Below are 16,074 nucleotides of genomic sequence, written 5' to 3' on the forward strand. Positions count from 1 at the left end.
CTACTTTTTTCTCTGACTCTGTTGGACTTGCCTTGCACGCATCCGTTTTCTCCATATTGTTGCTTATGTACAGCGCTAGTGCTGAGACACGCCGACGGATGCAAATCACTATCGCTCTTCTCCAGCCGTGACATCACCATGCACGCTGCTGAGTTTTTGGCCTCTGAACCAGAAAAATTCAAATTCTTCGCTTGACAGCCTATAATTCAAAGGTTTCTTGTTTCCTGCAAAGCCAAAAATTACCTTTTTCCATAGGCAGGGGCTGCTTATCGTAACTGCCGTGCTTTCTGGCGTTCCTGCTTTCTGGTGCGCTACTCAGCCTTGCTCGCATAAGCCCCAGCAATATATAACCGCCTGCCGTCGCTCCCAAACTCCCCATTTATTTCTCGACATTTGGCGTTTTTTCCCTTTAAGAACCCGTGTCCGTGCTCCTTGTGGCTTCCGAACAAAGTCAAAGTTTGCTTTTTGCTCCGCTACTCGTCTAGCTTCACACGAGCTCAAGTCATCCCATCGATTCCGGTCGAACCCACCCAAAAACACTTTACCAGGGACAATCCTCGAGAAGGCTCCACCGTTGACCCCTGTGTGCCACATTCAGTAACGCTGTCGAGTCGATTTGCTTTTCGATCGAATTCCATCGTGAACGCCATTGTCTACTGCTATCCATAGTGTGATCCAGAAACGCCATCCAAGGCCACCCAAACCACCCAAACCACTCCTTTCCCGCTAGTCTTTGCTATCCATAGTGATTTCCGAAGTGATACAAATCTGCAAAGACAAAATTCCCAAAATCCACCCACCATGGACGAGAAACCCATCATATTCAACCCACACATGGCCCTTCCTAGGCGCTACCGCCGTGTGGCGGCGCTCCTGGCCATCATCATCGTTTGCATAACCGTGCTGATTCTTCACACGCTCTTTACGCCGATTTCCCAGGCCTATCTCACGAACGAGGCCTTCAGACAGCACCAGCGAAGCTCGTTTCAGCCCAGAAACCCGGCCCTGGCGCTCTATGACTACATCAAAAAGCGCCTGGCGGCGTCCCACGATCCAGATTTCGAACATGTGCTCGGAAACGCCGACGGAATCTACTTCCATTGGGACGACTGGGTCGACACGCTGGCTGGAGACTCTGTTTTGCAGCGTCTCAGGGATCGCCAGCCTCTGGGCACTTGCAACAGAGACGTGGACCGCTTGGCTTCCATTAATCCCTATTTCATGGAGACCTACCACACCAAGGTGCTCCGCAGCATGGCATATCTTTACTGCATCAAGGATGTGCCCAAACGTGTGCTAGCTACAACCGACCAGGGCTACATAGAGGTTGCTGTGGCTGAAAAGAAGCGTGTTGGCGATAACCTCACGAAAAACGTGGCCAAGCTGCTGCTTGTGCTGGCCATGGAGGAGTCCGAGCAGTTGGACCTCCCTTTGGACGAGCTGACTCTGCACCTCCGTGCTGTTCCATACAAGCAGATGCAGAAAACCGTGGCTGTCAGTGCCAAGGACTTTGTGTTTGAGCCAGAGGTGGAGATTTTTGCCTTGAAAGAGCGTCTCAACGAGAACCGCATCCTGAAGCTGGACTTGGAGTACTTGGAGTTCTTGGAGTACGCCAACACCGCCGCAGATACCCAGGAGTGCTTCTTCAAATACCCCTGGATCTTCAGTGACCTTGTCGCCCGAAACTCCCACCACATCTACTACCCATTTTTCAAACGCTACACTGGCAACCGTGAGCGTCAAAGCATCTTGCAACACATCATCAAAGCCTGGTTCGAATTTGCCGAGACCGAAAAAGTGGCTCTGTGGGTCAATTACGGCTCTCTTCTCGGCTGGGCCTACAATGGCGTGAATATGCCTTGGGACACCGATATTGACGTCCAGCTCCCGATTGTGCAGCTCGACCGCTTGGCCAGAAAGTACAACAACACACTCATTCTCGAAAACCCCAAACTGGGAAACGCTGCATATTTATTCGAGGTTTCCCCCACTTACGTGAAGCAGGGCAACAGCAACAACTTCATCGACGCCCGTTTCATCGACATCAACCTGGGCTTATACATAGACATCAGCGCCTTGTCTCACACCAACGATGTGCCTCCGCCGGCGGTGTACGAGTTGGACGACGACTTGGCCAAGCTCAAAACCATGGCTGTTCACTGCAAGCACTGGAACTGGCACCGCATTGACGAGCTTCTTCCGCTCAGACACACCTACTTTGAAGGCCTGCCGATCTACATTCCCAAGAACGTTCTGTCGCTTTTGGGCAAGAAGTACGGCAAGAGCTCGTACACCACAAAGCTCGTTTTCAGAGACCACGAGTTCAGAAAGGACCTCGGCATGTGGGTGCCCAGCAAAGAGTGCAAGCCATCTGAAAAAGACTTTGACCCTTCGGAAGCTCGTGAGTCCTGGTATAAGGCGTGTGGCAAGCTGTGGCTTCTTGATGAGTACAATATCGTGACGCCATCGGTGCAGCGTCACCAGGAACTCAACATCAACGTTGACGAGTACGTGAACTACGATCCTGAGTCGACTGAGCCGCTTCCGATTCACCGCAAAGACCCGTGGGACTACTACGAGGATATCTTGATGAACCGGGGCGCCAACAACGAGTGGTATGTTGAGGGTTAAATAGCCAATCGATGCATCCAGAAAAGAAGTGTAGGGAGGAGGAAGTAATCGAAAGATGAATAGAACGGCAAAAGAGGAAATTTTGCATATCTTTATGGCTAGATGAGGGCATCTCGATGACGTCATTGTCAATTTTTCGGGCCTACAACGTCAATTCTTCTGAATTCTTGACTTGCTTCATTTTTCGGATTTCAATTGAGAATGCAAATACTACTCTGACATTCATGCCTCATTGACTACTTGTACCTGAAAATCATATCATCCTTGCAAAACCGTAATACAAATGATAGCATTCGTTTAAGTTACACCTTCTTGAGCCATAAATGCAATTGAATATTAATAATTCTACACTTTCTACAACTTTTCCCGAAATCAATCTTTATTCGTACTTATGCCTATGCGGTAGCGAAAGCCTGGGTGCTGGTGGCCGTCTTCACAATGTTACCACCCTAACCCTGGTTGTCCTGGTTGTCCTGGTTGTCCTGGTCACCCTGGTTGTCCTGGTTGTCCTGGTTGTCCTGGTTGTCCTGGTCACCCTGGCCTGGTTCGTTCTGGCCGCCGTTTCCGGAAAATCCACCGTCATCTGGCAATCCAGAAGATCCAGAGTCTGGGGTTTCTGGAGACTGTGAAGGAGAGCTGCCTGGAGCTTCAGGAGCCTGGGACTGGTTGGAGTCTGGCTGCTGAGGAGCATCTGAAGGAACTGAACCGTTACCACCGAAGCCTGATGGAGAGGATCCGTTGTCGCCGAGATCAGATGGAGCGGGGCCTGGTTGTTGTGGAGCCTGAGATGGAGCGTTTCCTGGTTGTTCTGGAACCTGGGAAGGAGCGTTTCCTGGTTGTTGTGGAGCCTGAGATGGAGCGGGGCCTGGTTGCTGTGGAGCCTGAGATGGAGCGTTTCCTGGTTGTTCTGGAACCTGGGAAGGAGCGTTTCCTGGTTGTTGTGGAGCCTGAGATGGAGCGGGGCCTGGTTGTTGTGGAGCCTGAGATGGAACATTACCCGGTTGCTGTGGAGCCTGTGAGACACCAGGAGCATTGGTGACCTTCGAAGGAGAAACCGTTGGAAGGGTGTTTCCGGTCTGGGTTCCCGTAATAGGGCCGTTTCCGGCGGTGTTGGTTCCGTTGCTTGGAATTGGAGCAGGAGCCAGGGTCAAGGAGCCCTGAGGAGCAGAACCACCCAAAGCATCAGACTGGGTGCCGACTCTGGAAGTAGCCAAGGTGGTTGGACCGTTGGGAAGGGTCAAGGCGTTGGTGAGCGACAAGGAGACGGAGAGCAAAGTGAAGAGGGAAAGCATGTTGGAGGATTGGGAGATTGGGTTGATGATGAGAGATTTGGAGGGAAGTGGGCGGCTTTTTATAATGCTCTGGAGGGCTAGGTCGTCACATACCATGATCGGAAAAGCCCCAATAGCGGTCTGCCACGGAGATCCCATCGTGGAGGGCCAAGTCGATGGATAGAATTTATCCATTAATTACAGAAAACCATGTATTTACTGAAGCTTCATCAAGGTGAGCTCATTGCGGTGTCATTGAATAAACGTCTTGGTTATCGCCCTCAAGTGTTGATAATTTCATGTGTTGATGGTTTCCAGGAACACAGCAGCTTCCTCCCCTGCGTGGACTCCTACAATGACGGCATAGTGCAGAGAAAGGTTCGGTAGACTGCGTTACAGCTTCCATGTTCCGGCCAAACCCGGCTTAGGCCTTGTTGCAAAGGACAAGTCCGGCTGATACACCCCACCCCGAAACGGCCCGAGCAGTAAATGGCTGGTTTTTTGGAATCTTGAGTGAATTGAAGTTGTCTAGATTTTCAGAATTTGCTCACAGCCCCAAGGAGGAACAGCCCCAAGGAGGAACAGCCAGCACAAGGAACACACGCGAAGGATGGCTTTGACGGTATCTCGTGAGCGTTTTTCCTTGTCGAGCTAATTGCGTCCCAAACGGGCCAATGACGATCTAACCGAGAAACGGGCGGAGTTCTCGAATATAGGAATGTTAGGCTATGGCGGAGTTCCAAGAAATCGATGCTGGCGATGTTGAAGAGATTATGGCGGAGTTTCAAGAAATCGATGCTGGCGATGTTGAAGAGATTATGGCGGAGTTCCAAGACATCGAAGCTGGCGATGTTGAAGAGATTATGGCGGAGTTTCAAGAAATCGAAGCTGGCGATGTAGAGGTAGGGGTAGTCTAGACTGACGTCAGCCATGAATAACAGGGCGACGATCGCCAGCTATTTTTCTTGGACTGGTGAAACCGTAGATCTGTGACTAAAATGGAAGGAAGGAATGGGTCTAGTTCAGGTGACGTCAGCGGGGTTTTGGGGTGGTATTAGCAGGAAATGCTGTTTGGTGATAAGATGGATGGAAGGGAATATGAGGGTGTATTGTGAGAAGTGTGAATGACGATGAAACGGGGGTATGGTGACGATGGAGGTGGATGTGCCAATGAGGAATTTGGTGACAGCTCTTGTTGAGTGGTTGATGGTTTTAGTCTGGAAAGTGTATGGTTGTTCAGTGAAGCGTCGATTTACTTGACCAGCTGGTTTGGAAAGAGTGGTTTCTATGAAATCAACGAAATTTCCGACTTTACATTCTTTCAAATGTCTCATTGAGTGAAAACATAGGCACAGGCCTAGTGGTGGTGTACCTCTTCAATTGCTTGGGTTCTGGAGTATAGGAAGACAATGATCGAAGTAAGTGCAAAACGCAGCAAAATGCCACCACCCAATCTTTGATGGTTGCTTTTTTGCTGTGTATGATGACAGTCAAACCAATTTGTCATCGACATGATCTCAAACCAAGCCACTGATCCTGATTTATCAGTAATACCTCATAAAGTCACTGGACCATATCGATACAACAAAAGAAACCTTCCGTTCAATGACCCTGAACATCAAAGCATCAACTCCGAATCACAGTTGTACAATCTAAAAAATCAAAATCAATCTCCGAAGTGCCCCGAAAATAAAGCCAATTCTCAAGTCGATTCGGCTTTGACCCCGAGACACATTTCTGTGACGCGCCGTACATATCTGCTTATCGTGGTGGCAAAATCTCCTGAAGCAACATACGGCTATACGGCATTCGGCGGTAGCAGGTTCACCAAAATTCTTATTTTTTGTGTTTCATTGAATTGCCACATTCCTTGTATTTTTTATCAATGGCAGGTGGGTCGTAATTTGCCATCAATGTTCGGCGTGCGTCGGCCATTCCCGAAGTATTTTCCGTAGCGCTGATCTTTTCGATATTTCTATAGCCTTAGCAAAAAAACTTCCAATGCAAGGGGCACATATGTCAAGTTCAACGATCATGCATCTTTTCGATCGGAAAATCTTTATTCTTTTGCAGCCGGACTAGTGTGAGACGGAGACGGAGGTGCGGGCCCGTGACACGGAGAAACGGCATTAATGCACGGTTCTGCTCGCGAGAAGGGCCATTTTGCCCTTGACAGCTTCGGATCGCACTATATGCAGGCCATAACCACCACCACGAAACCTGATTTGGCCTCTCTATCCTGAAGGGGCCGTCGGAAGAAGTGTTTGTTTAGTGCATCGGGATCAGGACAGCGCAATTAGTAGGGATCTGACTTTTTAAGTTTCTGTTGGCTTACCACCACCACCCAGTCCTCTCCGTTTTGCTGCCGCTTTACGAATGCACGTTGAGGCTGCATCGCTTCTGCAGATTCCACGATATAAAAGAACCGATTTCCACCGTTATCTTCACAAACCAAAATGCCAGAAATCTCAGAGAATACAGAAACCTCGCCCGTGGCTGAGGAAACACGCAAGAAGTTCATCGAGTCCGATGCTGGCGACGGAACCACCAGAGAAGAGCAGTACCTCCTGGGTGCAAAATTGGTGCTCTGTATCTTCTCCATCTTCTTCTGTCTTTTCCTTTTCGCCTTGGACCAGACGATTGTGGCGACGCTTTTGACAGAAGTGGGGAACAAGTTCAATGCCTTTGACAGGATCGGCTGGCTCACGTCGGGCTTCCTCATATCAATGGCTGCTTTGGTTGCAGTATGGGGAAAGCTTTCAATCATCTTTGGAAGAAAACTGACCATGATCGTGGCAGTGGTGCTTTTTGAGGCTGGTTCCTTGATGTGTGCATTGGCCGATAGCATGGATGTACTTATCGGCGGCCGTGTTTTGGCTGGTGTGGGTGGTGGAGGTATCCAGACCATGACGTTTATCATTATCACCGAGATTTTGCCCATTCAAAGGAGACCCTTGGGTATGGCGCTTTTGGGATGCACTTTTGCCGTTGCCTCTGTGCTTGGACCGCTTATTGGCGGAGCTTTCACGTCGCATGTTTCGTGGAGGTGGTGTTTCTACATTAATCTTCCTGTGGGAGGAGTTGCTGGAGTGCTTTTCGCGTACTGCTTCAACCCACCCAAAACCAAGGGCAACTGGAAAGAGAAGATCATGATGATCGACTACGTGGGCGTGGTGCTCATGACGGGGTCTTTTGTGGTTTTGCTTATGGCGCTTACCTTGGCTTCTGGAAACGACTTTGAATGGAACCTGGGTGGAGTCATTGCCTGTTTTGTCGTGGGCGGCCTCGCGTTTATTGCCTTTTGTGTTTGGAATTACAAGTACACGAAACACCCACTTCTTCCCTGGGACGTTGTTAAGGTTCCACAGGTCAGCGCCGCTGCGTTTTCCATGTTTGGCACGTTTGCCTACTTTATGGCGGCCGTGCTTTACGTTTCTATTTATTTCCAGGTGATCCACAGCGCCAGTGCGTGGAAATCTGGTGTCCATCTTTTGCCCATGATCATTGCAACCGTTATTACGTCCATCTCCCTGGGTATCTTGATCAAGAAAACCCGACTCATCAAGCCGTTTGCGATTTTGGGTGCTGCCATGGGTATGGTTGGCTGTGGTCTTCTCACCCTTCTAGATGTTGATTCCTCCAATTCCCACAAAATCGGCTATCTCATCCCTCTAGGCATCGGTACCGGTTTCCAGATGCAATCGGGAATTTTGGGCGCACAGGTTGCAGCACCAAAAGCGCCTGGATCAACCATTATGGCCACGACGTTGGTGAATGTCTGCAGAACTTTCGGAGGTGCTTTAGCGGGAGCTTTGGCGGATGCCGTTTACAGTGCTGCTTTGACGAACCACATGAAGAAGACCTTGCCCAAACAAGGCGCCCAACTTGCCAAAGAGCTCGATGGGGTGAATCTCGAATCGCTTATTTCGTCCACCAAGCTTCTAGACCAGCTCAGTCCTGCCGCTAGAGCGTACGTGAAAGGAGAGGTGATGAATGCCATCCGGGACACTTTCTACATGTCGCTCGGATTTGCTGCCATAGCAATGATTGTCACCTGTTTCCAGACCAACCACCGTTTGCCTGACGTGGAGTTGGGGCAGAAAAAAGAGGAGAAGCCGCCAGCCAATGATGCAGAGGAGATGAGCGAAGAGAGTCTGAAGGAGCAGTCCGACAGCGCCTCTAACAGTCAGGAAAAACCGTAAATTTCTCCATGTGAGGCTCGGATCATTTAATGGCAGAAGAACGCCCCATTGGTCGAGCCAAATCCTTGAAGAAGCGGCGTGCCGCTGGCGTGTCTCCAAGGAGTGTGTCGGGGCTTGTTAATAGAGAGAATTGACCAATACAAGAAGAGAGTGCTGTAGTTGCTGGAGAAACTTTTCCCAAAATGGACCCGCCTCGGCGAAATGGCGCCACACGCAGGCTCGGGCGTAAGACACGCATGAGGGTTAATCCGCCCCGAAAAGCCCCGGAGCAATTGGCCCATTTACGAGGCGGTCCAGGCTGGGCCAGAAATGGAACACCCAACTTTCAACTATGGTTATCGGATTGCAACCACGAGGCTTCACTGAGGGGAGCTGGTTTATCCGCCAAAACGCCTCAATTGTTTGGTCGGTGTATGTACTGCACACAGCGCGGTAAGCCTCGCGTAAAGAGAGCCGTGCAATAGCTGCATGTCGTAAAAAAACCCAGGAGCTGCCTTGACCACTTATATTGAAGGATCGTGAAGAAGCACAAAGCCCCACATCTCCATGGGGTAGAATGCGTCGCAGAGGCCCTGACGCTTTGTAGGAGGGCCGGGCTGACAGCTATGGCCGCCGCTATTATGCAGGACTCGCGGCGTGAAAGCCAATTTTCGATGCTTTTGTCGCGACACCCTGTCACAGTTTTCCCGGCACCCTCCCTCAACAACAATAACTAGTGTACTTTAAGTAGTATCAGACAATGATTACGCCGTGTGGATATGCAAGGGTTGCTTCGGGCTACGCGCTCGAGTGCGTCTGTGGGGTACGGCTGCGGGATATACTATTTCGCCGCGGGGCGCAGGCCGTATATTCTCCGTAAATAGGACCTACATGTCGGCTTCCCCATGTTTGTCTGCACGACACGCAGCACGCCAGCAGCCGCGACATTTTGGGTGCTAAAAATGCTCCAGCACTAGTGCCTACTTCCACCTATAAAAGCCCACAGATCGCCCTACCCTCTGGTTTTGCCATCCATTTTTTAAATCTTATCATGGGCCTCGAAGACAACAGGCTCGTGCAGCGCTTCATCAATGTCGGTGAAAAGAAAGCAGGCTCCACCTCCATGGGTATCATTGTTGGTGTCTTTGCTGCCTTTGGTGGTGTTTTGTACGGTTATGACACTGGTACCATTAACGGTATCATGGCCATGGACTACGTGAAGAACCAGTTCCCTGGAAGCGACAACGAGTTCACTGCTTCGGAAACATCGCTTATTGTCTCCATCTTGTCTGTGGGTACCTTTTTCGGTTCCCTTGCCGCTCCATTCTTTTCTGACACCTTGGGTAGAAAGTGGTGTTTGATTTTGTCCTCCTTGGTTGTTTTCAACATCGGTGTCATTTTGCAGACCGCCGCCACGGGCATTCCTTTGCTTTGTGCCGGTAGAGCCATTGCCGGTGCTGGTGTGGGTCTTATTTCCTCCACCATCCCATTGTACCAGTCGGAAGCTGCTCCCAAGTGGATTAGAGGTGCCATTGTGTCGTGCTACCAGTGGGCCATCACCATTGGCATCTTTTTGGCTGCTGTTTTCAACCAGGCCACCCACGCCAGAAACGACTCTGGATCGTACAGAATCCCCATTGCCCTTCAGTTCCTCTGGTCGTTGATCTTGGGTATTGGTATGTTTTTCTTGCCAGAAACTCCCCGTTTCTACGTTTCCAAGGAAAGAGAGGACAAGGCCTTCGAGGCGCTTTCCCAGCTTAGAAAGCTTCCTGCCGACCACCCGGATCTTATCGAGGAGTACAACGACATCAAGGCCGCCTACGAGTTTGAGAAAGAATACGGCAAGTCCTCTTGGGGCCAGGTCTTGTCCAGCAAGAACCACCAGCGTAAGCGTTTGGCTACGGGTGTTTTGTGTCAGGCTTTCCAGCAGTTGACCGGTGTGAATTTCATTTTCTACTTTGGTACCAACTTCTTCAACGATGCCGGTGTGGACGGGTTCGTCACCACTTTGGCCACTAACATTGTCAATGTCGGTGCCACGGTCCCAGGTATTCTTTTGATGGAGATTGCAGGCAGAAGAAACATTCTCCTTGGCGGTGCTGCCGGAATGTCGATTTCCCAGTTTGTTGTGGCCATTGTCGGCGTTGCAGCTTCGTCTGACTCCTCCAAGAAGGTGCTTGTTGCTTTCTCGTGTATTTTTATTGCCTTCTTTGCCGCCACCTGGGGTCCTTGTGCTTGGGTCGTGGTTGGAGAGCTTTTCCCTCTTAGAACCAGAGCCAAGTCGGTTGCGCTTTGTACTGCCTCCAACTGGTTGTGGAACTGGGGCATTGCCTACGCCACGCCGTACATGGTGGACAAGGACAAGGGTAACTTGGGCACGAACGTCTTTTTCATTTGGGGCGGGTGCAACTTCTTGTGTTTCTTCTTTGCGTGGTACCTGATCTACGAAACCAAGGGTCTCTCTTTGGAGCAGATCGACGAGTTGTACGAGAAGGTTCCTCACGCCTGGCGCTCCCAGGGCTTCGTTCCTTCCGAACATGCCTTCAGAGACGACGCCCTTACGGATCTCCGTTCCGACACCAAGGCCGAGGCCATCTCCATCGAGGAAAGAAGCGTCTAGACCGGCGGAGTCTAGGTATCTACTTAACGAGTAATGATAGCCAAGATCTAGTGAGTGAGTGTAGTGATGGAGAATTGAAGGGTAGGCAAAGCGGGAATAATTTTAGGACCGTTTGTGTTTTGTGACTGTGTTGGAGGCTTTACGATATGGGGTGTGGTTGTGGATCTATTGGAAAAGTGTTAGTATCCAGATATAGGTAAAAGAATGAATTTGAGAGGGAAAAAGACGAACAGATTACAACGAAACTTGATGTTTTAACGAACCGTGACATGACGTTGAGCGAAAGGCGCAGGTAAAGCCTGAAGTTGCTTCAGAAGCGTCTCCGTTTTAGGAACAAGATGCAATTGTTCCCACCAGCGCAGAGTTCCAGAGACATCTGATTTATAGTCACAGTCTTTGAGGAGGCCGATGTAGAGCTGCCGGGTTTTATTGGACGGCATTATCTTCTAATCATCAAAAGCGTCACTGAAATTGCTTTTGAACTCGAAAATGGCAATCTGACTGGCATGATGGCTGTTCCACCAGAGACGGTGATCGTCAGAGTACATTTTGGATGCTGCTCTGAGAAAGGAGCTCTTGAAAGTATTAGGCACCGAAATTCCCACTGCGCTGTTTCCACCCAACACCCAGAATTAGCAAGGTATCGAAGCTGCTCTTTCTATTTGCTCCTTGGTTCCAGATCAGCCACCAAAGGCACGTCCAACTGTGGAGTTGATCTGAGATCAAGTGGTCCAGAGACGCCGAATGTGGAGGCAGATTGGGAGAGCCTGAGTAGCCTCTCATACTGTGCTGTCTTCGGGAAGATTCTCGGTTGACGCCGAGCAACTTGTTCAGAATTGATCCATTGATGATAACACAAATATTCTAATTGTTTGAATTGCACTGTTGCGTCTCAGTCTAACTGGCACCATCGTGTGAATACCTCAAAGTAGGCTAGATCCTTTCAAAACCCTCTTCCCCTCATCAAAATAACCAAATCAGATTTCATAAACTCTCCATCAACTTCCCCAATCCAGGAAGCAGAAAACGATCAAATTGCCGCTCCACCACCTCCTCATCTAGGACCTTCGATAAGCCAGATTAAGATTTGAGGCGGCGGGAGACATGACGGAGCCCTGTATCCCCTGATGCAGACCCAAAAAACAGCTTTCTGTTTCGGTAAATAAAATTTGACTAACGGGTCAATTTAAGGTTTCCACCAGCTTTGTGGAAAAATACTACTGCCCGAATTTCGAGCGACATATACTAAACTTAGAATTCCACGCCTTCTGCAGAAAATTACAACCCCGGATCTAGACTGGGAGAAGGGCGGCAGGGGGCTTAGCCTCCTCCTGAATGAGCCTCCATGGAAGCCCTGTCTAAGCCCTCTTGACCCCCCGTTTCGGGCCCTTCTTGAAAAACCACCCCACTGTCGTCATCCCCCGCGCTTTTTCCCCCACCATCCCCCGCCATCATCAAAAGTTCAAGGTTTTTGGAAAAGTAGGATTTTTTGAAATTTGGCCCGGGTGGCGCCTCCAAGGGGCCTGTGTTTCAGAAAATGCCAGGGCTCATACTTGTTTACACGCGACGGTGCTCATAATAATAAGCCCCCGGATTTGTGGATCAAGCGATTTTCAGATCGGAATTGTAGGATGGGTTGGAATTGGCCAGGCTTTTTTTGCTTTGGAATGTGGCAGATTGAAGGAATTGATAGTGGGATGGCAATTCGTGGGATCAGACCAGAAATCAGGTATCGAGGGCCTGATCAAAACGACACTGCCCATTGTCTTAGACGGGATGTATCGTGTAAGACTTGCCTGATTAGCTCCTCGTCAATTGACTCAGTTTCGGCATTTGTTTATGAGGTGAAAGTTCGTGAAATATTGGGTTTGTGGTTTTGTCAGATGTATCTTGAGTAGAAACTCATATTGACGAGTAAATCAACAACTTTGCAATTCATCGCTAAAAGCATAAACGTAATGCAAGACCCTCCTGGATAAACCAAAAACATCTCCATCTGATACACCACCGATTCACTCCCCTGTCAAAACTAACTACTTAGGACTTGCCCCACTCCATATTTTCGTATATTCGTCAAAGCAATTACATAGGAACGCATTAGGCCTGGTTGGCCACCGAGGCGTCCTTCTCAGGATCCGAGTTCGAGGAAGAATGGCGCAAAACACCATCGTGGTGCTCGGTTGCAATCTTGTCGTCCGTCTCTCCTGGCAAAATAGGAACAGCAGGAACGTAAGAAGCCGATTTCCAGGCTGGGATCTTGTGGGTCCAGATCTGGTCGATTTCCTCCAAACGCTTGCCCTTGGTTTCTGGGAAAAAGAAGAGAACATGGACGAACATGGCCACACAGAAGGAGGCGTAAATGATGTAGGTTCTCCAGTTGATGTTGGCGAAAGATGGAGGCGTGAACATGGCAATGGCAAAGTTGAAAATCCAGTTGGCAGCAGTGGCCAAAGCAGCTCCTCTCTGTCTGGAAACAGAGTCACCCCACATCTCGGAACAGTAGACCCACACAACCACACCCCAGGACACAGCGAAGGAACAGACGAACAAGTAGCAGGATGCGATAACTCCGTTGGCAGCAGGCTTTTCGTCATCGGGGATTTTGATGGTGACAGACTCTTTACCAGAGTCAGGGTAAGGAACCGAGTAGCTTCCTAAAAGACCGGCAACGGCAAACTGCCAGGCAGCCATCATGGCAGCACCTCCAAGCAACAAAGGTCTTCTGCCGATCTTGTCCATGAGGAAAAGAGCAACCACGGTACAGCCAAAGTTCAAAACGTACTGGATGGACGAGGAAACCAAGTTGGCGTTTCCGGAGATACCGGCCATCTCGAAAACGTAGACAATATAGTACATCATGACGTTCATACCCGTCAACTGCTGCCAGATCTGGGCGAAAACAGCCACGATCGTTCTAGGAAGGTACTTCTTGGAGAACAAGTGGACGAACGTGAAGCCCTTGACGTTTTCCTCCACGATCAACTGGTCCTTAATTTCGGAGATTTCAATCATCACGTCGGGGTCCTCTCTGTTACCCTTGGCGTTGATCTGAGCAACAATTGTTTCGGCCTCGTCCCAGTAGCCCTGTTTAGCCAACCATCTGGGAGATTCTGGAATGAAAAACAAGCCAAAGAACAAAATCAAGCCAGGAACAATCTGGATGGCCCAGGCGATTCTAAAAGATGCCACGCCGTCAATGTGAGAGCAGCCAAAGCAAATGTAGAACATCACCAAAATACCCAAGGTGACACTGGTCTGGAACATTCCGCCAATGAAGCCTCTGACCTTTCTGGGCGAGAGTTCGGAACCGTAGACAGGCGCCACGGAAGAACCAAAGCCAATTCCAGCACCGGAAATAAAACGACCAATAATCAATTGCGGTCTGTTCTGGGAAGAAGACTGGATAGCAGCACCAATCATCCAGAACAAGGAACACACCATCAAGGAGGCCCTACGGCCAAAAGGCTCCGAAATAAAGGAGGTGGTCATGGCACCAAAGAAGGAACCAAGAGACATGGAGGCGGTAATGAAGCCTTGCATGTCGGATCCGGGGCTGTCAAAGAAACGGAGGTAGGCGTCCTGGCCCAAGAAGGCAGACATGGAGGAGATATCGAAACCAAACATCAAGCCGGAAATACACGAGATACAGGCGATGAAGTAGATGTTTGTGATTTTGGGGCCTCCGTCGAGAAAATTGCGGAAAGCCAACGCTGGCTTGACCATGCGGTCTTCGTACGCAGAGAAACCCATTTTTGTTTTTGTGTAGTTGGGAAAAGAGAAGAGAAAAGGGCGGAATGGGCCGGTATTTATAGTGGAGTCTTCTCCACCTTGGAAGAAAAACGACAATGGGGACCGAGTAACGGCAGCCAAGACGCCGAAGCTGCAGAAGCGAGATATCACGCCAGGCGTTTCTGGCAAGGATGCCCGAAAGGATGCGTTTTGCATGGAGAAAATAAATTAGGCTCTCGAGCTGTGATTGGCCCAGTTGGCTTTGGATTTGCTGTTTTTGGTGAAACCCGTCCGAGAGTGGATCCGGATAAACCAGGCGGGAACCCCAGAAAATCTGTGCGGCACCACTACACAATGTTATTCCGCTAGGAAAAACTTATGGCGTGAGCAGCGCAGTTACGGGGCCAAGCCCGGAACAACCTTGGCACAAGAGCGGAAGAATTGCCAGTTCATTGAAAACTAGATATGGTTTTTTGCCATATAGTGTAGGGTGACATGCCGAGGAGGATATGCGTGGGTTACTGAAACTGGGGTACTTGCATCCAGTAGAGTGGACCAGCAGCAGGCATACAGAGGGGACTGACGGCAAGGGCAAGAAGCGTATAAGTAGAGATTCCCAAAACAGCAGGTTACAAAAGCAGGTTACAAAAGAAAGACAGCCAAAAAAAAAAAAAAAAAAAAAAAAAAAAAAAAAAAAAAATCTAAAGTTTCCAACAAATCCTCTGTCGCTGACTGTCGCATTGTGCACTTCGAGCTTATTCCAACTTACGAGGACTGAAACAACGTGGATAATGGCCTCGGCCGGTTTTCACTATTGTTCTCCGACATACCCCCCTCTACATTTGTAAAGCGGCACGGCACCGGACGGAATGGTACATGATTCAGGCCGATTTCTCCAGCACGCGGGCCGCCGCACCAGCCGTGCCATATACGACACGCACGACGTACCCCACATTCCCTTCTCCACCATCCAGACCCTGAAGGCAACGTAATACTTAGAGGGTCGAAGGAAATCCGCCACCACTGGCGCACAATTCTCCGTGGGTTCCCCTCAGGCCCCACCGAATGACCTCACGGCTGCGTTCCCCTCTGGGGTGCGTCGCGCGGGCTCGTAACCATGCTGCTAATTGTTCCGGACTGGACGCGCGTGCTGCGGCCGAAAACAGGGTATTTTATGGAATAACTGCCTGAAGCGGAGCGTCTGGCTTCTTGCAGATCCCTAAGAATATTATCTGGTGTGTGTTTCACCCGATTGGATACAATCTGTTTCTAAGATTAGTTCGTTACTAAGAGTTAGTAAATTAATAGATGAAGCTGGAGATCTCATTCTGCTGCACCCCAGGTCTCGGCTCTTCATACATGCTGCTGCCTTGCAGCCGAAGTCCTCGGTGGATTACTAATGAACCCCAGCCCAAAACAGAAGGCGCCTCCGGAATTGCAAAAAGGCGTTTTACTGTACCCTCTTGATTGGCCCGATACTGCTGCCGTAAAGCCAAAGCACAAAATCTTCTTTGTCTTCAATTGTAGCATTGACACCAGTGACTAGATGCAGCCAATGGCACAATGGCCTCGGGCTCTTGGAGACGTTTCGGCGGAAACACAATGGAGTCTGGAAGGACACAAACTGGTAACTCAAAGCGAA

General features: G+C 49.8%; 5 protein-coding genes across 5 annotated transcripts; 3 read left to right on the top strand and 2 right to left on the bottom strand. All coding sequences in view use genetic code 12, as the record gives it.

Moving 5' to 3' along the window:
* Positions 1–801: 801 nt before the first annotated feature.
* Positions 802–2,631, top strand: CXQ87_004693 (uncharacterized protein; the record flags this gene model as incomplete). Its single annotated transcript, XM_025483129.1, has 1 exon — positions 802–2,631. One exon carries the CDS (start codon positions 802–804, stop codon positions 2,629–2,631), a length of 1,830 nt encoding a protein of 609 aa, XP_025337342.1.
* A 449-nt stretch (positions 2,632–3,080) lies between these two features.
* Positions 3,081–3,923, bottom strand: CXQ87_004694 (uncharacterized protein; the record flags this gene model as incomplete). The annotated part of the gene is made up of 1 exon (XM_025483130.1): positions 3,081–3,923. The coding sequence occupies one exon, from the start codon at positions 3,921–3,923 to the stop codon at positions 3,081–3,083; it is 843 nt and encodes a 280-aa protein (XP_025337343.1).
* A 2,435-nt stretch (positions 3,924–6,358) lies between these two features.
* On the top strand, positions 6,359–8,104 carry CXQ87_004695 (basic amino acid transporter; the record flags this gene model as incomplete). The annotated part of the gene is made up of 1 exon (XM_025483131.1): positions 6,359–8,104. One exon carries the CDS (start codon positions 6,359–6,361, stop codon positions 8,102–8,104), a length of 1,746 nt encoding a protein of 581 aa, XP_025337344.1.
* A 1,030-nt stretch (positions 8,105–9,134) lies between these two features.
* On the top strand, positions 9,135–10,703 carry HGT12 (Hgt12p; the record flags this gene model as incomplete). The annotated part of the gene is made up of 1 exon (XM_025483132.1): positions 9,135–10,703. One exon carries the CDS (start codon positions 9,135–9,137, stop codon positions 10,701–10,703), a length of 1,569 nt encoding a protein of 522 aa, XP_025337345.1.
* A 2,097-nt stretch (positions 10,704–12,800) lies between these two features.
* CXQ87_004697 (sugar porter family MFS transporter) lies at positions 12,801–14,453 on the bottom strand (the record flags this gene model as incomplete). The annotated part of the gene is made up of 1 exon (XM_025483133.1): positions 12,801–14,453. The coding sequence occupies one exon, from the start codon at positions 14,451–14,453 to the stop codon at positions 12,801–12,803; it is 1,653 nt and encodes a 550-aa protein (XP_025337346.1).
* Between the last annotated feature and the right edge of the window lie 1,621 nt (positions 14,454–16,074).

This window comes from Candidozyma duobushaemuli (assembly GCF_002926085.2).
Source record: "Candidozyma duobushaemuli strain B09383 chromosome Unknown F_B09383, whole genome shotgun sequence".
Classification (NCBI taxonomy): Eukaryota; Fungi; Ascomycota; class Pichiomycetes; order Serinales; family Metschnikowiaceae; genus Candidozyma; species Candidozyma duobushaemuli.